Raw genomic sequence first — 26,680 nt, forward strand, 5'->3', positions numbered from 1 at the left:
TCTGTGGTAGAGAATTCCACAGGTTCACCACACTTTGAGTGAAGAAGTTTCTCCTCATTTCAGTCCTGAATGGCCTACCCCGTATCCTGAGATTGTGACCCTTTGTCCTAGACCCCCAGCCAGAGGAAACATCATCCCTGCATCCAGCCTGTCCAACCATGTCAGAATTTTTTACATTTCAATGAGATCCTCTCTCATTCTTCTAAACTCCAGTGAACACAGGCCTAGTCGGCCAATCTCTCCTCATACTACAATCCTGCCATCCCAGGAATCAGTCTGGTGAACTTTCGCTGCGTTCCCTCATAGCAAGAATATCATTCCTTAGGTAAGGAGACCAAAACTGCACACGCTGCTCCAGTTGTGATCTAACCAAGGCCCTGTAAAACTGCAGTAAGGCATCCTTGCTCCTGTACTCAAGTCCTCTCGTAATGAAGGCCAGCCTTACCATTTGCCTTCTTAACTGCTTGCTGCACCTTCATGCTTGCTTTCAGTGATTGGTGCACAAGGACACCCAGGCCCTTTGTACATCAATATTTCCCAATCTATCACCATTTAAATAACACTCTGCCATTCTGTTTTTCTGACCAAAGTGGATAACTTCACACTTATCCACATTATACTGCATCCGCCATGTATTTGCCTACTCATTCAACTTGTCTAAATCGCCTCGAAACCTCTTATCTTCCTCACCACTCTCATTCCCACCAAGTTTTGTGTCATCAGCAAACTATGAAATATTACATTTGGTCCCCTCATCCAAATCATTGATATATATTGTGAATAGCTGGGGCCTAAGCATTGATCCCTGCGGTACCTCACTAGTCACCGCCTGCCATTCTGAAAAAGACCCATTCATTCCTACTCTCTGTTTCCTGTCTGCTAACCAATTCTCAATCCATGCCAAGATGTTACCCCCAATCCCGTGTGCTTTAATTTTGCACAGTAACCTCTTATGTAGGACTTTATCAAAAGCTTTCTGAAAATCCAAATACACCACATCCACTGGTTCTCCTTTATTTATTCTGCTAGTTGCATCCTCAAAAAAACTCCAGTAGGTTTGTCAAACATGATTTCCCTTTTATAAATCCATGTTGACTTTGTCTAATCCCTCTAATCCCCATGTGGATCTTGTTACCATAAGGAATAATTGACTCAAATAACATAGATGCATTTAAGTTGAAGCTAGATAATTATATGAGGGAGAAAGAAATAGGAGGTTACACTGCTGCTGCTTTTGTATGGTAGTAGCAAAAAAAAGCAAATCAAATATCAACATCTAAGTCAGATATCCAGGCCATTGTTCGATGATGTACTTCGGGGTCTGATTAGGAGCTCCGCAGGTGGGATCCTTTAATCTTCCATCTAAATTAAGCTGATAGGGTTAGGGGAAGCCTCCTATGAAGCATTAACACTGTTTCTGTCGGGTTGAATAGCCTGTTTCTGAGCTGTAAATTCCTTGTAACCTGTTCGTGGAAATGATTGGTGCTTTTGGGAAATTGTAGAGTAGAGCGATATTCTGTGACTGTTAATATCAATCTGGTATTGATCTGATTGATGATCAGGCTAGTTAATCACATTACTTATCATTTAGAAAGGAAACATGAATATTTGAATCGGTAATAGAATGATTAATCCATGAGGGATATTATTTTCTTAAATAGTTTAGGACTGTTGTGACATTTAAGAAAATTGCTTTACATTAAAAAAAACGCCCTGTCTCGTCTTCTTTTATTTTTGTCCCCCTGGGCTTTCTGGTGAAAGGTGGAAAAATTATTTGAAGAGAAAGTTTGCGCTACAGGTTTCAAATTGAAAGAGTAAACTGAGCAGCTGTCAGTGGAATAGATTGTGGCAGCAGGGATGTAGAGTATTCTGATGTGAATTTTAATCTCAAACATTGTAAATTTCAGGAACTTTTTTGGGAGGAGGAGGATTAGCAATTGAGGAATTGTTTATACTGGGAATTGGAATGCATCAGGTACTCCACAGGGCAACTTATTCAATATTGGGTTCGCACATTCTCACTGATGTAGTTCCAATTGGTTTTGGCGTATTAGGGGAAAGTGGAGACACAGTGGTATTGTCACTGGACTAGTGTTCCAGAGACCCAGGGTAATGCTCTGGGGACCCGGGTTCGAATCCCACTGGTGAAATTTTAATTCAGTAAAAATCTGGAATTAAAAATCTGATGATATCCACAAAACAATTGTCATAAAAACCCATCTGGTTCGCTAATATCCTAACATCCTAACCTGGTGGTCCGGCCTACATATGACTCCAGACCCACAGCAATGTGATTGCCTCTTAAGTGCTCCCTAAGTAGGGATGGCCTAGCCAGTGACGCCCACATGAATGAATAAAAAAAAAATTGAGCTACTCCGCAGACAGTATTGAGACTTCCTGCAGATTGTAAAGGAAAGTTGTTTCAGTGAGCTTGCAGCTTCCACAAAAGGTAATTTTGGAACTATCGCATGCAAAACTGATGTGGGCTTTTAATGATTTTAAAGCTTTGCGTGCAATCTCTCTATTGTACTAGGCAATATTGTGATAACACCACTGAAATCATAGTGGACTGAGGCAAGAAAAGCAAAATACTGTTGGAAATCTGAAAAAGAAACAGAAAATGCTGGAAATATACAGCAAATCGAGCAATATCTGGGAGAGATATTTCAGGTCAATGACCTTACATCAAAAGCAGATAGAGTTACAGATGTAAGTCTTTTAAGCAAGTACAGAGGCAGGAGAAGGGCAAGAGGGAAGCAAAGAACAAAATAGAACGTGCTGAATATTTGGAAGGCAAGAGTGATTAAATGACAAAAGGGATGATGGTGCAAGGCAAAAGGGATGGAAATGGCACAACTAGAGATGAGATAAGGGTCTGGAGGGAGGTGTAAATGGCAACAGCAGAACCATAGCTATCACCTGCTGTTGGAAAAAATGAGAACAGTGGTTATGACCTGAAATTGTTGAACTGAGTTTTGAGTCTGGAAGGCTGAGAAGTGCCTAATTGAAAAATCAGGTGCTGCTCCTTGGCTCCTGTTGAGATTCATTGGTAGAGTGTAAGAGGCCAAGGACAGAGTGGGAGTGGGGAGAGAATTAAATTAACAGGAAGCTCGGGGCTATGCTTGTGGACTGAATGAAGGTATTCTGCAAAACGATTGCCCAATCCTTACTTTCCTCTACTTTTTCTGTTTTTGAAACTACCAAGTCTCTGGTCAGTTTCTTTTTTGAAAATGATTTGCAGTTTTTCTGTTGTGATTGAATTATTGAAACTAATCTGACTACGGCTATTTTATTATTTCCACAGTACGCTTTGCACCATACAGACCTCCAGACATCTCCTTGAAGCCACTTTTGTTTGAAGTACCGAGCATCACCACTGATTCAGTGTTCATTGGGCGGGACTGGCTCTTCCATGAAATAGATACACAGCTAAAATGTGGTAACCCCAGTGTGAACAGAGGAGTAGTGATTATAGCCAATATTGGATTTGGGAAAACAGCCATCATCTCAAGACTGGTTGCACTCAGCTGCCATGGTTCCCGAATGAGACAGATTGCATCTGATAGTCCACATGCCTCTCCAAAGCGTACGTACTTATTAGTAAATGTTAACTTTCTTTTTATGCATATGTGCGTCTGAGTTGGAGAGAGAGATTCATTTGTGTTTTGCTCAGGAACCCATCTATATTTTTAGCACCTCACTTTTCCCTCTCATACCAAACCCCTTCCTCTCCTACAGTCTTACCCTGCTTTCATTCTTTGTCCATCTAAATGTTCTACTCAGATAAAAACACTTATTCATGTACAACTGAAGGATTAATTAGATTTGAAAGGATGTCTATTTTTCTTTACATTTATGGAAAGCTTTTGACTACACTAGATATTTGATTCGTACTGACACATTTTGAAATAAACTGAAATTTAACAGAGGAACATTCAACTGAATTGTGAAGTGAAGTCTTACTGCTCCTGGGTGAATAGGAGTTGATTCAACACAAAATTGAAGTAAGAGAGCAGTTTGCAATAAAAGATCTGAAGGGTAGTAGGCTCCTGTGATGTGGCATGCCGATGCATCCATGTGCTGTGTTACAGAGCAGTAGAATGCAGAGTGTACCTGTGATTGCTGATTTCAATCATGTGTCAAGAGAATGTGCCACACAAGGAAGGAGCGTTGAATTGGAGATTGGGTCCAAGGCTATACCTACCAAAAAGGGATATAAAACATAAAATTAACTTAGCAAAAAAGAAACGGGCTTTGTTCGATCTATCAGTGTGTTTATAGAAGCTGTGTCTACTGTAATTATGCTGAGTTCTTATTTAAATATATTTCAATCCTGTCATCATTGTGCATAGGTTTGAACAAAATGCCTTCGGCACTGTATATTTAGTTTACAATTCCTAGCCATTTAATATATTTGAAACAGAATTATAGCATTTATTAGCATTTGTTTTATGGCATGGTGCCTCATTCCAAAAAAAACTGACAGCACTTTCATTAAACATAGAGGAGGTCTCAGTTAGCTCCAGAAATGTAGGAAACTGAGCTGGTCTTTTACATGCGAATGAGCAGCCAAGGGTTTCCGCAGATGTGCCCCTGATTCAAAGCAAAAATCAAGGAAATTTGTGCATATTGATTTATCCATGTAAAGCAAGCATAGGTCAGTTATGTATGAATTTCCTTGAGACCATATGACATAATGTTGCTTTTGTGAGCTTTTCTGCTTGTCAGCATTTGCTTCAGATTCACTCCCAACTACAGTCCTGTGGTTAGTGGTCACAGGCACTACACACTGTAGGCAGGGACTCTTGCAAGAACAGAACGCTGCAGCCAAAATCAAGTGCCTTTCACGTAACATTCAGATAGAATTGGTGCACCCTGGGGGAGAAATAGATAGTAATTAAGGAGAAAGAGAAGGATCAGAAAGTTTGATGGCAAAATAGCTCCATCCATCATAAAAAATGAGGATATTCGCTGATTGCGCAGTGTTCTGTACCATTTGCATCTCTTCAAATACTGAAACAGTCCGCATCCACATTAGCAAGACCTGGACAACATTTAGGCTTGGGCTGATAAGTGGCAAGTAATATTTGTGCCCCACACGTACCAGACAATGACCACCTCAAGCAAGAGAAAATCTAACCATCTCCCTTTGACATTAAATTGCATTACCATCGCTGAATACCCCATATCAACATCTGGGGTGGGAGGGGTTAATCATTGATCAGAAATCTAATTGGATCAGCCATATAAATAATGTGGCTACAAGAACAGGTCAGAAGCTGGGAATTCTGCAACATGTAACTCACCTGCTGACTCCACAAAATCTGTCTCCCATCTCCACGGCACAGATTAGGAGTGTGATGGAATACTGTCCACTTGCCTGGATGAGTGCAGCTCCAACAACACTCAAGCAGCTTGATGGCATTCAGGACAAAACAGCCCACTTGAAATATTCATTCCCTCCACCGCTGATGCACCATGGCTGTAATATGTACTATCTGGAAGATGTACTCCAGAAACTCACCAAGCCTCCTTCAACGCACCTTCCAAACCCATGAATTCTACCACTTAGAAGTACGAGGACAGCAAGCACATGGGAACACCACTATCTGCGGGTTCCCCTCCAAGTTGCATATCATCCTGACTTCGAAATATACATCTATTCCTTCACTTTTCTGGGTGAAAGTCCTGGAACTCCCTCCCTAACAGCACTGTGGGCGTACCTACACCACACAGACTGCAGCGGTTCAAGAAGGCAGTTCACCACCAGCTTCTCAAGGGCAATTGGGACAATAAATGCTGGCCAAGCCAGCAACACCCATGTCTTTGAGTGATTTTTTTTACAAAAAGGTGGGGTGGGGAAAGGCAAATTCTGGGAATAGAATTTTTTGAGGAAAAGAGATGAGAATCTATGAGCAGCACTTTAAGATGAAGGAGGAAGGAGCAAATCATGTTAACTGAGTGGGTGTAGGGAGGCAGATTACCATCAAGGCAGGGGTTGGAATGAGTACCAGCTCAAAGTGAAAGAGGGAGATAGACACTGAAAGATTGGGAAGTTAAATGTACTTCATCGTCTCTGTAATGTAGGTAGAGAATTGGATGCAGCAGAGTGACTTTTGAGGATGGTTGGCTTGGTCTGCCAGAAATTCAAATTCTTTTTCTTTATTAAGATAACAAAAACTTATCAATGATGAGGTATTAAAATGCCTCATTTTCAATGAAAAGGGTGAAGATTTTTAGGAAATGTCCCGAGCCTCCCTTGGAACTGCAGCACCAATTCTGCACCTTCGATATGTATTTCCACCTTTCATGATTTTTTTCCTCTCAAAGAATTGAGTTATGTTGGACAGAGAGTCTATTCCTAATAATTCTAAATAGTTTTTGCAATAAAAACTACCGAATTACCAAATAATTTAAATTAGAAAGTGTAAAACATAGCATTAAGTTCCCAATTTGCTGTAAGAAATTGAATTGTCTAATAATTTAATGAAGGAAATTTGAATTAAGTGGACTGGACTTGCAGATAAAGTTACAAAATCTGATGTAATTGTATTTTTCCATTTCATAGGCTTACAATTAAGGCCACTCTTGAGTTCTCAACTATGCCATGCCAGCTTTTGTGAAATGTTTGGTCACCGTTTACTAGTTATTTCTGCACTTCATTGATGAATATAGCTGTTTGGGAGGAGCAGAATGGGTTAATGCATTTCAGATAATTCTATTTTAACAAAATAATTTACAAATCAGCACAAACCTTGGGAGATGAACAGCAGTTGAACTGAAATGAAAAGCAGCTGTTAGTTAAATACGGCTCCATTGCGCATTTCATAAATTATAAACTTTCTGGCGTTTCTAAAAAAAAAACAGGCCTTCAAATTGTTTTCATTAGCAGACCAGTGGATGTCGTGCAGCAAATTTAGAAGGAACGAAGGTAATCATATATTCTCTCGAGATCAAAACAGCCACTAATTCCTAACAGAGACTGAACAACAATAAAGTTGTTTGTATGTGCCCATGTTGTGTTCCCTGATTTCTTTCAGTTTATCTGTTTGTTCAATGATCAAAATAATTGTGTAGGTACACAACTAAACATTAACGAAATACTATTAGATTTATCAATAGATAGTGCAGGTAGTAGCATCATCATCATCCTAGTAGCACAGTGTGTTGGCATAGTAGTTAAGGTTGTCACCTATCAGGTTTTTAGATAAAAGACCATTTTTCCTATTTATATCACTCAAAATGGAAGTGCTGAAGGATTACAATTAATTTTTGTTATCAAGAAGGGAAAATCAGAAGTCCAGTAATATTCTCAGTCCAGCCTTACCCTAAATATTGCTCATTGTGAGCTTTAGTAACACTGCACTAGAATACAGAATTCATGACTCCCCATTTCAGTCTCAGCCAGAACTTTCTGAAGAAATAATACAACAGCTTATATTGATATAGCACCTTTAACATAATAACATTTCGCAAGGTGCTTCGCAGGAACGTTATGAAACAAAGCATGACACAGGGCCACACAAGGCAATAATAGGTCAGATGAAAAGCTTGGTCAAAGAGGTAGGTTTTAAGGATTATCTTAAAGGAGGAAACCGAGGGAGAGGCAGAGGTAGAGAGTTGTATGGAAGATATTCCAGAGTTTGGGGCCTAGGCAACTGAAAGCACGGTCACCAATTGTGGAGCAATTAAAGTCGGGATACACAAGATGCCAGAATTAGAGAAGCACAGATATCTCAGAGGTTGTGGGGCTGAAGGAGATTACAGACATAGGGCAGATATCTTGGAGGGCTTTGGGGTTGGAGGAAATCACAAAGATAGGGAGAGGCAAAGCCATGGAGGGATTTGAAGACAAGCATGAGAATTTAAGCATTGTCTTGTTTTTAGATTGGGAGCCAATGTTGGTCAGCGAGCACAGGAGTGATAGGGAAACGGAACTTTCTGCGAGTTAAGAAACGAGCAGCAGAGTTTTTGGATGACCTGAAGTTTATGGGGGCAGCATGTGGGAGACCAGCCAGGAATGTATCGGAAAAGTCAAGTCTTGAGATAACGAAAACATGAATGAGGGTTTCAGCAGCAGATGAGCTGAGACAGGGGTGAAGTCGGGCATTGTTATGGAGGTGGAAATAGGCGGTCTTCGTGAAGGTACGAATATGAGAACAGAAGCTGTCTTGGGGTCAAAAGTGACACCAAGGTTGTGACAGAATGGCTTAGTCTCAGACGGTTGCCAGGGAGAGGGATGGAATCAGTAGCTAGGGAATGGAGTTTGCAGGGGGGTGCTGAAAACAATGGCTTCAGTCTTACCAATATTTAATTGGAGGAAATTTCTGCTCACCCAATATTGGATGTCAAATAAGCAGTCTGATAATTTAGCAACAATGGAGGAGTTAAGAGAGGTGGTGGTGGTGAGGTAGAGTTGGGTATCGTCACTGTACATGTAAAACTAACACTGTGCCTTCGGATGATGTTGCTGAGGGGCAGCATGCAGATGAGAAGGAAGAAGGGCCAAGGATAGATCCTTGGGGACACTAGAGGTAACAATGCAGGAGCAGGAAGAGAAACCATTGCAAGTGATTCCCTGGCTATGACTAGATAGATAAGAATGGAACAAGGTGAAAGCAGGCCCACCCAGCTGGACAACAGTGGAGAGATGTAGGAAAAGAATTGAATGGTCAGACAGGTTGAGAAAGATAGGAAGAGAAAGTTTACCTTTGTTACAGGATGTCATTTGTGACTTTGATGAGGAGTGTGTCGATTGACAAATTAGAGAGGATAACTTAAGATAAAATTCTTTGAATGAAAGGTCATCGACCTAAAACATTAACTCTGCTTGTCTCTTCACAGAATGCTGAGAAAATGTTTCTCCTGGTTGGCGAGCCTAGTACTAGGAGTCAGAATAAGGGGTCAGCTATTTAGGACAGGAATGAGAATTTTTTTCATGCAAAGGGTTGTGGATCTTTGAAATTCTCTACCCAAGAGAGCTTGGATGGTCAGTTGCTGAGTATATTCAAGACAGAGATGCATAGATTTTTGGATAGTAAGCTTAAAGAGATGAGGGGATAGTGTGGGAAGATGAAGCTGAGATAAAAGGTCAACCTTATGGTATTGAATGATAGAGCAGGCTTGAAAGGCCAACTCCTGTTCCTGTTTGTTATGTTCTTAATTGCTGGTTATTGAGCAGTATCATAATGTAATGGAAGTAGATCATCTGCCAGTGTTTTCAATCAAGAGGTTAGAAAGATGGTAAGTAATTTTAAAAAGCCTTAATTTAAAAATAAAACATTTGACTACTTTTGAAGTCTAGATGATTCAAGATCTTTCAAATAAATTAGAATTGTTTTGGCTTACTTTGAAACATAATGAGAATTGATAGAAATATTCAAGGCTTGCATGATGTAATATGGCAATATTAAGTTAACGAAGAAAGGAAATTGAACAACACTTTTGAAACTGAATAGCATTAAGCTACAAAGGCTCACTAGTAAGGACAACATTATAATACAGGTACAGGTCTTGGGTGATACTTTTGCTCATTTCCATGTGGTGCACCAGGGTGAAGTTATATTATACCCAATATGGAGCTGAAGTTGAATGAGACTACTACTTAGAGGTGGTCTTAGACTTTACAATTTCAGTATGTTTGGGAATTGGATCAATGACCTGGTCACTGAGTTACATAACTGTTTCATATCAGAAAAATCAATTTTGACAGTTTTATTCTGGCTATTTGGATCTGTTAGTTCATTTATTGTAGTTAATTTTAACCCATTGGTGATTTTCGTTTTACCCTTGCTTTCTTCTTTAAAACTCATGGCTTGTTTTGTCTAGACACTTAAGAGAAATGATGAGTTTCTGTTAACCCTTCCAAGTGATAACTATAAGGCATAATAAGCAAACTCCAGTATACACTTGAGTATGAAGGACAAGCTTACTGCAGGTGTCGTCACACAAGATTAAATCTGTGTAGAATAAGTGGATATCTATCAAAAGCATTGTGGAACAGGTTGGACAAGTACACACTTAGTTGAATTTAAGATAAGGAATATGAAAATGTTCTGACATACATCAGCTGGAATATTAAAGCAGAGATTAGGAAAACACATTTGTAAAGCTATAATGAGAAATTTGCCATTAGGATGGGTAGCAGGCCAAAAAAATATACTAGAGATGCTAAGGGATATGGAAAAGGGACATGGCATTGCATGTAAAAATAGAGAGCCAAAACATTCATCTAACAGTATAACAGCAAGAGGATAATCAGAGAAGTTAAAATGCTAATCAATTCAAACGGAGTTCAACCTGTGCATGAACAAGATGTTAAAATGACCACTTAGCGATTATATTGGTTTTCTCTCCAACTTTGCAACTTAGCTGCGTCTCTGGCTCTCCTTTCTATCTATCCTTTAGCCTTTTCAGGATTTACAACCATCATTTTGCTTCACACTCATTAACTTTTGCTGTGGACACATCTTTCATGCTATATTTCATCAAAGGAAATTGAGATTTTCTGGATGGGCTGAGAGGGTGAAAACTAGTAAATACCTCCTAGATGGGTTAAATATGCTCCAAGTTTATCAGAGTGATTTATAAAGCAGTGGAGGCTATTTTGGGGGCGACAATAAACATTGAAGAGCTTCTAACATTGGGTTGTCCAACCTGCGGCCTGTAACGTGACCCGCACAGCGCCTCTATGTGAGCCCCGAACGATTGTTGAAAATTCTGGTAAGAGGCTCACTATTTACCCCTATCAGCAGCAATCGTGGGAGAGAAACAGGCTGTGATTGGAGGAGCAGTGAACACCAGCAACTGCAAGCTTATGAAGATAGAGACTGTGGAGCATGTGGGGCCTTCGCTCACCACGCTTTCCCATGGCTCGGCCAGCTTTCCAACATCTCCTGGTGCTCTGGCCCAGCTGCGGCCGCACTCCCACGGCTGTCACCCATGTTCACCCAGCTATTCCCCAGTTCTTAGCCCGCCCTCAGTGGGCACCCATATTTGAACATTGGTCAACCTCAGGCCTCGCTCCAGGTCTGTCCCGCTCTCATCGTACCTACCAATCTCCAACTGAATTAGTGTAGGAGGGTGGCTGAGTGGGGGAGGGTGGCTGAGAGGGTGAGCGGGGGAGGGTGGCCGAGAGGGTGAGTGAAGGTGGCTGCGGGAGGGAGGATAGCTGGCTGGCTGAGGTGGGTGGGTGGAGGTGAGTTTGTGTGTGAGAGAGAGGGGTGGGGTGAGAGGAAGGGGAGTGTGTGGCTCACTCCCAATCCCTGGGTTCTCATTCACTCTAACGCACACACCAGCAGGCACCCTCACCCACTCTCCCAGAGATAAGGGTGAGTGGGTGAGCACCAAGACTGGGAATGAGCTGGACACCCACACTGTCACTCTTTCACATGCTAGTGGTCATCTACATTTATTAGTCATTTTTTAAATGATCAATTTTTTGTTGTTTCCTTTCACACATAAGCTTCTCTTTTCAATATTCACATCCAATATTGTGTCAAACCTTATCTTTCTGAAATTTGCTCCACCCCAACCCTCCCACTCCGAGTGTGAGAAAAATTGAAATGTGCCCCCCCCCCCACACAAAGAGGTTGGATAAGGCTGGTCTAACAGATGGGAAACGGGCAAATACAGTTCCTGTATTCACAAACAACAATGCAACGGTTCAAGAAGGTAACTCACCATCACCTTCTTGAGACCTAGGGATGAGCAATAAATGCTGATCTTTCCAGCATTACCCACATCCCAAAAACAAATTTTAAAAAGTCGACAATTTCTGGCCAATAAGCCTGAACTCAATAATTTGAAAATTATTGGAATTAGTAATATGAAGCAAACTGGAAGAATGCTTATATGAAAATAAAATAATAAATGGCTTTATAAGGGCTGAATCATTTCTAAGCAACCTCGTAGCTATTTTTTTGAGGTGACATACTGAATTGATTGGAAAACGCTATAAGATATATGACAAATTTAAGCTTGAAAGACTCTTCTACAAGCAAGGGTTGGTGGATACAAAGGGTAATACTTGGACATCAATTCATAACTTGCTAAAAGAAAAGGGAGCAGAGGGGCTAACGTGGAATTACAGATTCAATTCAAGGCACTTCTAATTGTAGATAACAGAAAATTAAAGGGATTATGGACTCGGAGGCAGTCAAGATCTTACAAAGAGAGCACTACAGTGTTTGCACTTAAGTTTATCAGGACTGATGAAGTTCAGTATCGCCAAATGGAAGATAATGCATAGATTGGAAATAAAAATAAAAGCAAGTGTGTTCCTTGGATGGGATAGAACCTGCCAGGATAGAAGTTGTAAGAGATTTGATGATGTTAGACATAGCAAATTACAAGTCAACTAAGCAAATATGAGGCAACAATACATGAAAATGATAGAATACTGAGTAATATTAAACAAATCAGTTAGTTTACATTCCTCAAAGGTCATACCAAACCTGTGCAATGCCCTGGTTACTCTGTATCTCAAAGATTGTCAACAGGCAGTGCAAAGATGAACATGGGACTGATACCCAATATCAGGGGAAAGAGCTGTGAGGGACTTGGGTGCTCTGACCTCAAAATGGGATGCATAAAGAGAACCTTAGAGAAGTGCAAGATACTAAACAGAATATAGAAAATATACCAGAAACAACATGTTCAGACATGCATTAGGGCAAATGGACACATGTTCAGGATTGTTAAAGCCAGGTTTGGGACAGAAGCCTTTATAGGGAGTTAAATTTACAACGAGAACAGGTTGTCATAGAGTTGTTGAGGCCAGACAGTGGACTCCTTTCATAAATAGTTTAATGCGATATTGGGAAGATCATAGGCTAGGTATTCAAGATGGATAAAATCAAATAGGCCAAAGTGGCTTCATCCAAACCAATCTCATGACATAACTGGAACTTGAACAAAATATTTTCAAGAAATTATTGACTTTGTTTTGGACATGCCAGCTTTGCTATTCCATTAGTTTGGGCAGTCATTAGACATTCTATGTGGCATTTCCAGTAATAAGAAGCGATTGAAGCAGATGTGCGGTTAATAAAACTTGAGGTGAATTTAAATGTTATATCTAAAACAAACTTCAAATACAATAAGCTGTCCTGGAAAGGCAATGTCTGGCTTAAGAGCAGATGCCTATTTTTCACCTTGCAGACCCACAATTATGGAGTGCAGCGTTAGAGTCCCATGATGTGTATGGAATTGCCCTTGGTACAGGGCTATATTCTGAATGTTTGAATTTCATTTTTATACGAAATGGCCACATCTGTGACTTGATATTGATAATTCTAATACAGCTGAAATTTGACATTTCAAAAAATGGATATTACGTTTGGTGCCTCTGTCATCTAGAATGTTTCTAGGTGTTACTAAAATAATGGAACTCGATGTTTGTTGCACAGACTTTTGGCTGCTCAGGCTGCATCTATAAATTTTGAATGAACTTCATGCAATCATAGCTTTTTCAAGGTTGGTAGTTGTATACTAGCTCAGTTGGCTAGATGGCTAGCGTGTGGTTCAGAAAAACACCAACAGCGTGGACTCGATTCCAATATTATCTGAGGTAGACCTGTGTTTCAAGTGGTGGATCAAATGGCTTCTGTTCTCAGCCTTTATACACAAAGGATGACATCAGAGATCACATGACTGGCAAGCCACAGTGCACAAAGGCACTTCTTTAAATCTTCCCCTTTTCATAAATAGAAAAAACACAACTTATGCATCCTATTATTTGCAGTTCCAAGTCACGCACATACATAATCTACAATGAAAATCATCACACGTACAGAAAACTTTGTTCATTCTAGTCTGTCCCAATTTCATATGTTCCGACACATGCATGGCACACAATCTTTAAAGCATTCAGGTCTTCTAATTCTATGCATGCAGGTTGTTATTAGCTGGTTGTCTGATGTCTGCCTGTTCAAGGGGAATGCCGTTGCCATGGCAGGTGTGTGTTGTGGTAATTGTTGTTTCTGATCTGTTGCCTTTGTTGGGAAACGGTTGACCCCTGTGACTGATGGTCGTTCAGTTCCTTGTACGGTTGGTGAAATCATATCTTCTTCATCAGCTGTCTGCTGTGAAGGAGCAGCTTCTCCAGTTGCACATACATGTCTGCGGTTACGGTGATATATCTGGTTGTTCACTTTCACCGTGTACAACCGAGGTGATAGCTTCTCTGCACAGGTCCCAAGTCGCCAAGTGGGCTGACTTTTGTTCAGAACATTGAATGTTTGCACTCTGACTGGCTCTCCAATTTGCAGCTCTGGCAATGATTTGGCAGCTTTATCAAAGTGAAATTTAGCTTTCTGTTGTTTTACTATGATTTTGTCACTCACTCCTGTTACTACTTCTGGGTGTAATTTTTTAGCTATTGGAGGAGTAGTCTGGGTACGGTGTGACATTAGTCACTGAGCTGGACTACTTCCCACGCATTTAGTAGGTGTGTTTCTCCAATCTAAGATGGCCTTGTAAGCATCTGTGCTGGATTTACTCAATTTTTTGATGATCCCTTTGGCAATTTTCATTTGACTGGGGATAGTGTGGAGATGATGTGTTGTGCTGAATTCTCCAATCATTCGTGAAGTGCCTGAATTCCTCACTCATGAACCTGAGGACCATTGCCACCCATCATAATGCCTGGAATGCCGTAACGACTGAAGTGTGCTTTCAGGCATTCTACAGTCTCATTGCTGGTCATTGACGTCAGCTGGTCTAACTCCCAGTAGTCTGAATAGTAATCTATGACAAGATAATCCGTTCCGGTGAGAGTGAAGAAGTCTACTCCAAGCTTCATCTGCAGTCTGTCTGGGATGTCTTGAGTCATGAGCAGCTCTTTAGCTTGCTTAGCTTGATGTTCATTACAAGCACTGCACTGGCTGGCCTGACCTTTGAACTCATTGCTCATAGTTGGCCAGTAGAACACTTCTCTTGCCTTCCTTCAACTAGATTCAATTCTTTGATAGCCTGCATGGGTGCGCATTAGCGTCTCTTTTCTCATCTCCTTAGGGATAATGACTAGTTCCTTTATACAAGAGCCATCTTGGCCAATCGCTTCATCTCTGTATGCCCAATACACACTCATAGCTACAGGTATAATCTTGATGATTCCAGGCCATCACTACTTTCTGCAGCATTGGAGAGTGCGTTTTATTGCGTAGTTTGCTTGATCTGAACAAGATTTAACGTCTTTGCTGGGTTGATGACTTCCAGAGCATGTCGTGCTGTTGCTTCCCCTTGAATTTGGAAGATTTCACATTCTCTTGGCATTAGAAATTTTCTTCAAAGGGAGTGCAGCTCTTGACAGCATGTCAGTGATATACATCTGCTTCCCCTGATTATACTTCACTTCCAAGTGGCTTGTGTCTCCCAAACAGCTACTGATTAAAATGCTTACAAGCAAAGAAAATAGCCAAGCACTCTTTCTCAATTTGAGTGTGGTGTCGTTCACTTTGCAATAATGCTCTGGATGCAAATGCAACTGGTTGCCCTTGCTACATGCGGGTTGCTCCAAGTCCTGGCTTTCTGGCATCACACTGCAGGGTGACTTCATTGTTGACATTGTAATACCTCAGCACTGACATTGTCGTCACTATGCAGGTGAAAGCTGCTTCTTCTGTGCCACAATACCACTGAACATACTTTGCAGTGAGCATGCATAGAGATTCACTCTGTGACAACAAATTGGGCAAGAGCTTTGCTAGGTCGGTCACAAATCTAACAAATTGTTGCAGTGCCTTTACATTTGTTGGTTGCTGCACCTCTGCTACATCTCTCAGCTTATCAGGATCAGGGTGAACTTTTGCTGTCAGTACATAACCTATGTACTTGATTTCAGTCATTTTCAGGTGCCGTTTTTTCTTGCTCAATCATAGAGTCATAGAGGTCTACAGCACAGAAAAAGGCCCTTCAGCCCATCAAGTCTGCACCAGTTAAACGAGCACCTAACTATTCTAATCCCATTTTCCAGCACTAGGCCCAAAGCCTCGTATGCCATGGCATCGCAAGTGAGCATCTCAGCTTCAGGTTCATCTGATGAGCTCTCTAGATTCTGATCAGGGTCTGCAATGGCTTCTTTCATCGTATCACCACATCCAAAAGATAGCAGATCATCCATGAACGCTTCTACTCCTGGAAGATCATAAACTATCTCATGTTATCGGCATTGATACTTTTCTGGAGCAGTAGATATGCCAAACAGCATAGGAAACCATCTGTGCCCCCAAAATGGCATCCAGAATGTAGTCAGGAAACTGCTGCAATCATCCATCTTCACTTGCCAGTATCCATCCTTCTCATCTAGCGTAGTAAAGATCTTTGCCTTGGCAAGTTGCAGCAAAATTTGTTCAATGGTTGGCATGGGGTAGTGAGATTTGTTCAAAGCTTTAGAGGTCCTTTGGATCTATGTACACCTCAGCTTTCCAGGTTTTTCCCTGCTACCATGCTGCTCAGCCAGTGTGTAGGAGTTGTCACTTTCTTGATTACTCCCATCTTTTCAAGCTCATTTATCTTGTCTTGAGAGCAGCTGTAACTCTCCTTGGAAGATGCTAAATTGGTCTCACACTCCTATCTACTTCAAGATGATATTCACCAGGAAGGCATTCAAGACCTGTGAAAATATCTGGGATCTGTTCAGCAGTCAATGGCTTTATGTCATGAAAAACACCACAAACTTATTCTGATGCATGGAGAGTTACCTTTCCAAGCTTTTGACTTATTTCAATTGAGATGAGTGGTCTACAATGTGGAACTACAAATCTTCTTTCTTCTCATTACATTGGGCTCTCAGCTTAGTTTATCCACTTAGGGTGAGCATTGTTCCACCATGTAGCCTCAACTTTATCTTCAACGGTTTCATTTTCAGGTTACCATCTTGAACAACTTCACCATAGCCCTGCAAAGCTCATGATGTTGCACATAGCACCAGTGTCTATCTGACATGTCATATTAACTTGATGCTGTCCTTCTGCAGCCATCATTCCCAACAGTCACAAACCATTTTTTACCTTGATACTTGATGGTGCCAACCCGTTCCAGGGGTTAGCGATTCGTCAGAATCATTGTCCGATATCTCTCCAGCAACCATCTTCATAGGCTTGCTTTTCTAATTTCCAGCAAAAGTTGCATGCAATGTATTTCAACTTCTTGCAGTTAGAGCTCTGCTTCCCCCACACTGGACAGCATACTTCCTTTTCTTTTGTGTGGTGTCCTCTGCAATATTTACATCCTGTCCTCTGGCCTTGATCTTTCTGCTGGCCCTTCTGTAAATATTTCTTCCTTTTCTACATTATCTTGCACTTGTAAGGCCTGGGGCCTTTCAGCATAACGCAAAGCTTTATCAGTCCTCCCATTAATACTCTCTAGCTGACGATTAACAATCTCAGAGCTTCTGCACATGGCAATAGCTTTCTTGAGAGTAAGTTTCTGTTCTCTCAGCAAATGTATTCTCATGGCAGTATTTCTTGTCCATACACAATCCTGTCTCTGATCAGATCAACCTTCAGTTGCCCAAACTCTCAAGATTAGGCTAGACGTCTCAGTGCAGTCACATGTTGATCAATATTCTCCATCCCTTCCTGAATTCTGATGTTAAACACGTGGTGTTCATGAATAACGTTAGTAGAGGGCTCAAAGTGAGTTTTCAAGACCTCCAAAATTTCACAAGACTAGTTTTTCTGCTTTTCAGTGAGGCTGAGGGTGCAATGCACTAATAAGTGTTGCTATTCTCATTTGTTCGGGTTTCTTGTTTAACTCTGTGGCAATTTCATAGTTCTGCCATTGAGACTGGAAGAATTTCCAATTTATAATCAAATCTAACCTCATCTCTATAGGAGCAGGTACTGGAATATTCAAAGCTATGCTGACTCACCCAGCAGTCAATTGCCTGTACAAAGTTGCAGCTGAAGTTTTAATTATTCTCCGCTGTTACTTACAGCTGCTGGCTCTCTTACAGTTATCAAAATCCACTAAATTCAGCTGCACACTCATGACACCATGTTCCAAGTTGTGGATCAAATGGCTTCTGCTCTCAAGCTTTTATATACAAATTATGACATCAGAAGTCACATGACTATGGCAAGCCACAGTGCAGAAAGGCACTTCTCCAAACAACCTGGGACCTGCCTCCTCACCCTGCCCTTGAGAGTGGAAGGCAATGACAAACCATCATGGGCAAAAACTGCCAAGAAAACGACTCAGGGTGAAGCATCAGCAGACAGTGAGCCAAGGACCTGCCTTCAGGCAGAGTACACATGACATGACATGACATGAGTTGCATACTCAGTATTCGTGGAATGCGATAGAAATTGGACATCTTAAGTGCTTGAAAATTACAGTAAATTATTTTTAAAATTGTATTTTAAATCAAACTCCCACCATATTTTTCTCCATTCTTGAAGGTTATGACTTATTGATACGGATTCAGATTGCCCTCCATGACTTTGTTCAAATGGACATTATTGTCCATGAGCCCAGATAGTAAATATTGATTGTTTATTCATCCACAGTGGGTATAATAGCAACCAGTCCAAAGCCCACATGTGCTTTTCCCAGCGCCAAGAGGGAAGAATCATAAGCGTTTTCTTTTTGTGCTCTCCTAGGTGCACTAAGCAAGTTTTAAATTCAATTCTGCTGGCACCACTTATGTGTTTTATTTTGGTCAGGAACAAGCTGAGCTTTTGTACACACCAGCAATTAAATTTTGGTATTTCTAGTTTGTGCAGAATGTCCCCCTGTATCGGGAATATCTGTGCCTGGAATCCTAAAGTCATGATGCGACTTTGCAGTAACTTATACGCACTTGGTCACACAGAGCTGGTTCTTTAAAGTCATGCTTGCAATTTCTGAGCAAGGCTTGGCCACTCGTTCCAATGTTCTTGACCGTTTTCAAATCACCCTCGCAATGTAAACAGGGCAAATTTGAAATCCATAAAGCTTTATCATATTGCAGAAAAGCTTTCATGTAACAGTTCTGCCCAATAACTGTTGTCCCTCGTTGCTGCTAGAGCATTGCCCCTTCAGTGGATGGTGGATCCACCAATGATGCTGAATGCTGTGTGCCCATTCTGTGATCAGAAAGGCTGCTTCCAAGGAAAAGGAGAGAAAAAAAAACTTTTAACCTCTTATCTTTAAGAGCTGCTTGTGATTAATTCCAAATTAAGTAAAGCACTGCAAATTATACTAGCTGGCCTGCAATAACTTTGTCATATTTTTATTTGCTGTGGCAAAATTCCCTTACTCGTAATTTAAGCTTTACAGGTGATGTTGAGATTCTCTGGGGATATTGATCGACTGCCAAATAATTTGCATTGTCAGTCGGTGCTGGTCAGCAGAGCTGAAAAACGTAGCAATCTCTCTGTATGAAGTAAGCTATACCATACCAAAGAACCATGCAGTACTGCTGAGTAATTCCAGATATCATCATCAGCTGCAGCAACTGTTGTTCATTATTATAAGTTAGCATTCCTGCTGTGATTGTAAATTATTTTTTAACCCTTTGAATGGCAGTGGCTCTGTCAGCTTTCTGGAGAATTGGGGGGCACGTTTTTTTGGTTATCTGCTAAAGTCATTTTCTTTACATTTTCAATATTGGGTACTGTGAAGGAGAATTAATAAACATGAGGTAAGTGCTTCACTGACAACTCAATGAGTGATTCATGACCAGGATTCAGGTTCCACATATGCGCTAATGACACCCAGTTCTACTTCACCACCTGCTTGTTTAATATCCGGTCCTGGCTAAGCTGCAATATCCTCCAGTTAAACATTGGGAAAACCAAAACTATTATCTTCAGTCTGCACCACAAAGTACGTTCCCTTGCCACTGATTTCATCCCCCTCCCAAGCCACTGCCCCAGGTTGAACCAGATTGTTTAGCCATTTGACCCCGAACTGAGCTTCCAAACACTGAATAAAGACCTCTGACTTCCACCATTGCATTGCCTGTCTCCACCTTGCCTCATACATCTGCTGCTGCTTTTGTTTCCTCAAGACTCGGCCATTCCAATGCACTCGTGACCAGCCTCCCATCTTCAACGCCTCCCCTCAATAAATTTGAGATTACCCAAAACTCTGCTGCCATATTCTAAGTCCCATTCACCCTCACCCTGTGCTCACTGACCTACATTGTTTTCCTGTCCCCCAATGCCTCCAATTAAAAATTCTCATCCTTGCGTTCAAATCTCTCCTTGGCCTCAGCCCTTCTTATCACTGTAATCTCTTCCAGCCCTAACTGGAAACTTTAAGTTTAACTCCGCAAACCCTGCTTTCTGCCAACTCTGCCCTAGTGCGCCCCTCATTTCCTTTTCCCCACAATTGGTGGCTGTACTTTCAGCTGTCTCAACCTAAGCTCTAGAAATCCCTCCTTGAATCACCACACCTCTCTACCTCTCTCTCTTCCTTTAAAGTTTATCGCTTTAACCAACTGTTGGTCACGTCCTAATACTTCATGACCATTTTTGTCTGATTGCACTCTTGTGAAGCACCTTCAAAAGTTTTACAATATTAAAGGCACTATATAAGTGCAAGTTGTTGTTGTACCCATCACACCCTAGCATGAGTTAGCACTTTCAGGAAGGAGAAAATATGAGTGAAAAAATGAAATCATTGATGAAGTGCTGCTGTATGTAGATGCTGGTGCGTGCTGTGATATATGTTGTAAAACATGAGTTAAGAGCTGCAGTTTGTCGCAAAGTGAGCTTGCCAGTTCTTGGCTAAGTTAGCAACTGGAGGCATTGAACAGAAAGCAGGTGGTTCTTCACAGGTGTGAAGTAAGGATGAAATCTCAATTCGCCGCAAGCCACACTTACAATCCTGTTGGGATTAGTTCCAGGACAATGTTGGCAGAGGTCTATAATTAATCACTCACCAGCTAGCTAGTGAGTGGTATGAATACACCTATAGGGACTGGAGTTACGATGTGGGTATAATTGTCTTGTGCACTCAATATTATTTCTATAATACTACTCTGTAACACTGTCCAACCTACATTTAAAATAATTTCATGTTCTATTTTTTCTTATTTAGCTTTGCTGCTGTAAGTTTTGTATAATGAGTCTAATCCCATGGAGTGTATCAGCTTTTTTTTACCCCTCTCCAAGAACTTTGCTTTCACTCGTATTGAGTTCGTTCCGATGTAGAATATTGTAAAATGGAATCTGAGTTTTGCAGTGGAGGTACCAAGGAGATGTAGTATATCTTGTTATTTTTGGATATGGCAGTAAAGTGTCAACACACCTGTCAACTCTCCAGTCATACAATTTCCCTGGCTACAGTCGCTGACTGGAGTTAATCTTTTTTGCCTGCAGTGCTTAATAGAAATCCACTAAGATGGGCAGAATAATGATATTTGCAAAAGTACTCCCAGTTAGCCTGTTAGAACCATATGACATATGCTACTACCTATTTGATGGAATCATCTGACTGCAAGAATATAGATAACCTTGTTCAATGCAGACAATACATTTTCTTCCTATAAACGATGTACTGTTCTCCCTCTTTAGATGTATATTTGTGTTTATAGTGTGTCTTTATATTTTGTAACTTTAGCTTCTAATGTTTGATGTAAAATGCTCCAAATCTCCAGAGAATTGCTGAAAACTCGTGGCCTGTTTGTAGATGGGAATTATTTTGATCCTACACCAATATTCTAATCCAGACATTAGGTAAAGTTTTAAGGCTGGGAAACTTAAATAAAATAAACTCTGTTGCTTGCACGAAAGGTTGATTAATTGAAACACCCTTCAGAGATTTCTATTTGATTTAACTTGATTGAATACTCTTGCTCATGCTGGTAGTTAAGGATGTTAAGTGCAGGAAACAAGTGCCCCGCATTTGTAAGAGTCCTGTTCCTGAAGCTGCAGTTAAGATTCATTACTGTGGGTAAGAAATGCAGTGTTTAGACTCTGCATCTGATCGAGGAGTGTGTAATGCTCACCCTGGCTGGGAATGGGGGCAGAAGACACAGGGGACAGATAAGTGAAGTAATCCTTGCTCAAACAGGTTGAAAAGAAAAAGATATCGTTGTAATCCTGGATTGTGCAATTACAAGCTTATCAGTATTTGTTATCCTAATATTCTGGTATTCTATTCACTCCCATAGATGTAGAAGGTGGCAGGGATCTACCACTTACCCAGCCACCTCAGGCCCACCCTTCTATTGCCAGTGGGAGCTGCCCAAGCACGCCTGAACTCCGCCGTCGCCAGGAAGAAGCCATGAAAAGACTGGCCACACAGGTATAACTGACAGATGAAATGAGATGGAAATTAAATTCTAGCTGACTGTAATGTTGGATGTTTATTTTTCATATTATATTGGCCTTGGAGCAGTTGCCTGCTCAGATTTTTGATAATTTAACAACTGTTAAATGCTATTAGCTGGATATGCCTAGAGTGGAAATGATTCCAATCAATAAGACTTGGAATTTATATTTATATAAATTTATATTATTATAAATGATCGATCATTTTAAGAAGATAAATTCAAGTTACAAAATATCTTTTTGCTCCATTATAGACTGCTCTATATTTTACATGGCATAATAAATCCTTGTATTGGCTCGAGTAAAATGCCCATTGGAGGTCACATAATGATTTTACAATCTTGCACTGGTGTCTTGCTTTATCTTACATGCAAAATAGTGTGCAGATAGATTTATAAAATGCCAAACTACAGCATAATTTTTGAATCTGGAAAGGACTTGCTATCCTTATATATATTTTTCTTTGTTGTTTTGTCCTCCCCGTTATGCTAATACTATACACGCAATTCAATTGACAGAGCTTGATTCTCAAAAACAATTTTAAAAAACCCAGCTCACAGCATCCATATTTGCATAAACTTACATTTATTTTCCCCAGTTTAGAGTGGGCACGTTCATGTGAATACAATTTGCCCAATTTATGCAATGGCCAGTATAACATGGTAGTGCTATTGTGGTACTCTACTGTGTAGCAAGAATGTTCCATCTCTGTAGTGATTTTTGCCCAGTTGTTTTGAGCTCCACTCTAACCTGCAGTTTTATTTAAACTGCAGACAGTGCTCAGTACAAATTGTAACCCCACACCACTTGGAAGGAATTAGAAAATTTTAAGTACACAAAAGGTAATTTAACATTAAAGAGGCATTATTTGCTGAATTATATTTGTTTTTGCCTTCAGTGCACCTTAATGAAGTGTAAGACTAGTAAATAAGCATAGTTGTTAGTGCCTGAAATGAATAGAGCACTTATGAGGCAATAACTGGCAATTTTCAAATTGACGCTAATGCAAATGGTTAATTGTTATTGTTTTTTGCCCAATATTACCTATTTTAAACATGGATATTTGAGTGGTAGGCATTGTATTTGGAAATTATATATTTTTCTCTCGTTAATGAAGATAATGCTTTCTGTTTGGACATGATTCCCTTTCTCTGTCATTTCCTCCAACCCTGCAATTTTCCGAGATAATACCGGCCTCTTGAGCATCAGAAATTTTAATTGTTCCAGCATTGGAGGCCATGCCTTCAGCTAAGCTGTAGAATTCCCACTCTAGAATTACAGCACAGCAGAAGGACATTCAGCCCTTCGTGTCTATGCCAGTTCTCTACAAGAGCATTTCATCGAGTTCCAGTCTTTTACCTTTTCCCCGTAGCCCAGCAAATTTTTCCCCATTAGATAATGATCTAGTTCTCTTTTGAAAGCCAGGATTGAATCGGTCTCCTCCACCCTCTCAGGCAGTGCATTCCACATCCTAAATCACCTGCTATAAATTTTTTTTCTCACTTCACCAATGCTTCTTTTTCCAATCATCTTAAATCGGTGCCCTCTGATTCTTGACCTCCATGGGAACAGTTTCTCCCTAAATGCCCTGTCCAGACCCCTCATGATTTTGAATACCTCTATCAAATCTCTTCTCAACCTTCCTTCTCCAAAAAGAACAGCCCCATCTTCTCCAATCTATCTCCTTATCTGAAGTTGCTGATCACTGGAAAATTCTTTTGAATTTTTCCTGCACCCTCTCTACACCCTTCTAAAAGTGTGGTGTTGAGAAGTGGACTTGATACTCCAGTTGAGCCGGAACCAATGTTTCACACAGGTTTATCATAATTTATTTGCTTTTACACTCTGTGCCCTATTTATAAAGCCCGGGTGCTCATAGGCTTTTCTAACCATGCTCTCAGCTTGCCCTGCCGCCTTCAATGATTTGTGCACATATACCCCCAGGCCCTCTGATCCTGCATCCTTTATTATACCCTTTATTTTATACTGCCTCTTCCTGTTCTTTCTACCAAAAATAAATCACTCACACTTCTCTGCATTAAATTTCATATGCCACTTGTCCACCCGTTCCACCAACCTGTCTACGTCCTTTTGAAGTTGAACACAAATCTTCCTCACAGTTCACAATACTTTTTTAAGTTTTGTGTCATCCGCAAATTTTGAAATTGTGCCCTGAAGACCAAAGTCCAGGTCATTGATATATATCAAGAAGAGCAGGGGTCCTAATACCGACTCCTGGGGAACCATACTATAAATATTCCTCCATTCCGAAAAATGACCTCAATGTTTCCTTTCGCTCAGCCAATTTCATATCCATTTTGTTACTGTCCCTTTTATTCCATTAGCTCCAACTTTGCTTGCAAGTCTGTTGTCTGGCACTTTAGTAAGCGCCTTTTCAAAGTCCTTGTACACCACATTAGCTGCATTCCCCTCATCTACCCTTTCTGTTACCTCATCATGAACTCAAGCAAGTCAGTTAAACACAATTTTCCCCTAACAAATCTGTGCTGGTTTTCCTTAATTAACCCAAATTTGCCCATGTAGCTATTAATTTTACCCCTAATTATTGTTTCAAAAGCTTCTCCACCATCGAGGGTTCACTGACTGGCCTATAATTGCTGGGCTTGTCCATAGACCATTTTTTGAGTAAGAGGGTACCATTTGCAATTCTCCAGCCCTCTGTCACTACCACGTATCTAAGAAGGATTTTTGGCCACATCTTATCTGGTCCTGGTGGCTTATCAACTTTAAATACAGCCGGCTCGTCTAATACCACCTCCTTACCAATTTTAAACCCATCCGCTTCCTCAACTACCTCCTCTTTTACCAAGACTTGGGCAACACCTTCTTCTTTGGTAAAGACAGTTGCAAAGAACTCATTTAGCACGCCAGCCATGCCCTCATCTCCATGCATAAATCCCTTTTGGTTTCCACTCCTTTTACCACCATTTTACTATTTATACGGCTGTAGAAGACTTTTGGATTCCCTTTTATGTTAGCTGCCAGGTTCTTCTCATGCTCTCCTTTTGCTTCTCTTGTTTGTGTTTTTTTCAATTCCTCTCTGATCCTTTTATATTGAGTCTGATTCTTAATTACATTATCCACTTGATTTATATGATATGCAACCTTTTTCTGCCTCATTTTCCTGGATGACGAAAGAGATAGACAGTGAGCTCTGGATTTGTTTGTCCTACCTTTCCCCTCATGGCAGTGTACTTGACTGTACCCAAACTATCTCCTCTTTAAAGGCAGTGTTCAGTTACGGTTTTGTCTGACAATTTTGATTTCAATTTATCTGGACCAGATCCTTTCTCACCCTATTGAAGTTGGCTTTCCCCAGTTAATTATTCTTAAACTGGATTGCTCCAGGTCCTTGTCCATAGCCAACCTAAACCTTATATAATGATTACTGTCCCTAAAGAGTTCCTCTGCTGTCATATGGCCCATCTCATTTCCAAGAACCAGGTCCAACAATGCCACCTTTCTCATTGGACTGGGAACATACTGATGTAGAAAATTCTCCGGAATACAACCTCGGAATTCTTGCCCTTATCTGCTCTTTACACTATTCACAACTGCTATCCCAGAATAATTAGAATAATTGAAGCCCCCCATTATAACTATTCTTGCACTTATCTGTAATTTCCTTGCTTATCTTTACTACTTATCTTTAATTGTTCCTCTACATCTTTCCCAACAGCTGGTGGCCTATAGAATATGCTGATGAATGTAACAGTATCTTTATTGTTTCTTAGTCCTAGCCAAGTAGATTCTCTGGGACCTCTCTGGAACATCCTTTCTTTCCAATACTGTAATGCTCTCCTTAGTCCCTCCCTATCTTTCCTGAACACCTTGACTCCAGGAATATTTTGTACTCCGTTCTGTCCTCCTTTGCTTCTCGACCTCACTTTCTTCCTTTAAAACACTTCATAAAACCTACCTCTTTAACCAAGCCTTCTGTTATCTGCCCTAACATCTCCTTATGTGGCTCAGTATCAAATTTTGCTTTTTCCAACTCTTGTGAATTGCCTTGGGTCATTTTGTTATATTAAAGGCACCATATTAACACAAGTTATTGCTGTAAACAATGCCAGTTGTTGATTACCATATTTGTGCATTGTATTTTAAAAGAACTCAGGGGAACATTCCTACTTTTACTCTGAATTTGGTAAAATTTCACACTTATGGATAGCCTAATTTAAAATTGTTTTGATGATGCACCTTATTTAAAGTTAGGGAACAGAATAAATGGTATTTTATTTAATAGCATCCATGAAATGCTTGGAAACGTTTTTATTTCAGAAATTAATCGATCCATAATGTCATAATTATCTGAAACACAGTGCAGCTAAATTTTAATTATGGAAAGCTGTTTTAATCAGGAGCAGCAAAGTTCAAATAAATCTAAATTGGCC

General features: G+C 40.5%; 1 protein-coding gene across 2 annotated transcripts in view; it reads left to right on the plus strand.

The window, feature by feature from the left end:
• Nucleotides 1–26,680, plus strand: part of LOC144668069 (protein TANC2-like) — a 923,845-nt gene that overhangs the window by 713,373 nt on the left and 183,792 nt on the right. For both annotated transcript variants that reach the window (XM_078529835.1, XM_078529836.1), the window contains 2 exons: nt 3,305–3,586; nt 22,106–22,239. In XM_078529835.1, the coding sequence (XP_078385961.1) occupies nt 3,305–3,586; nt 22,106–22,239 (416 nt within the window). The remainder of the gene's footprint in view (nt 1–3,304; nt 3,587–22,105; nt 22,240–26,680) is intronic.

The sequence above is a fragment of the Cetorhinus maximus genome, chromosome 25 (assembly GCF_964194155.1).
Source record: "Cetorhinus maximus chromosome 25, sCetMax3.hap1.1, whole genome shotgun sequence".
NCBI lineage: Eukaryota > Metazoa > Chordata > Chondrichthyes > Lamniformes > Cetorhinidae > Cetorhinus > Cetorhinus maximus.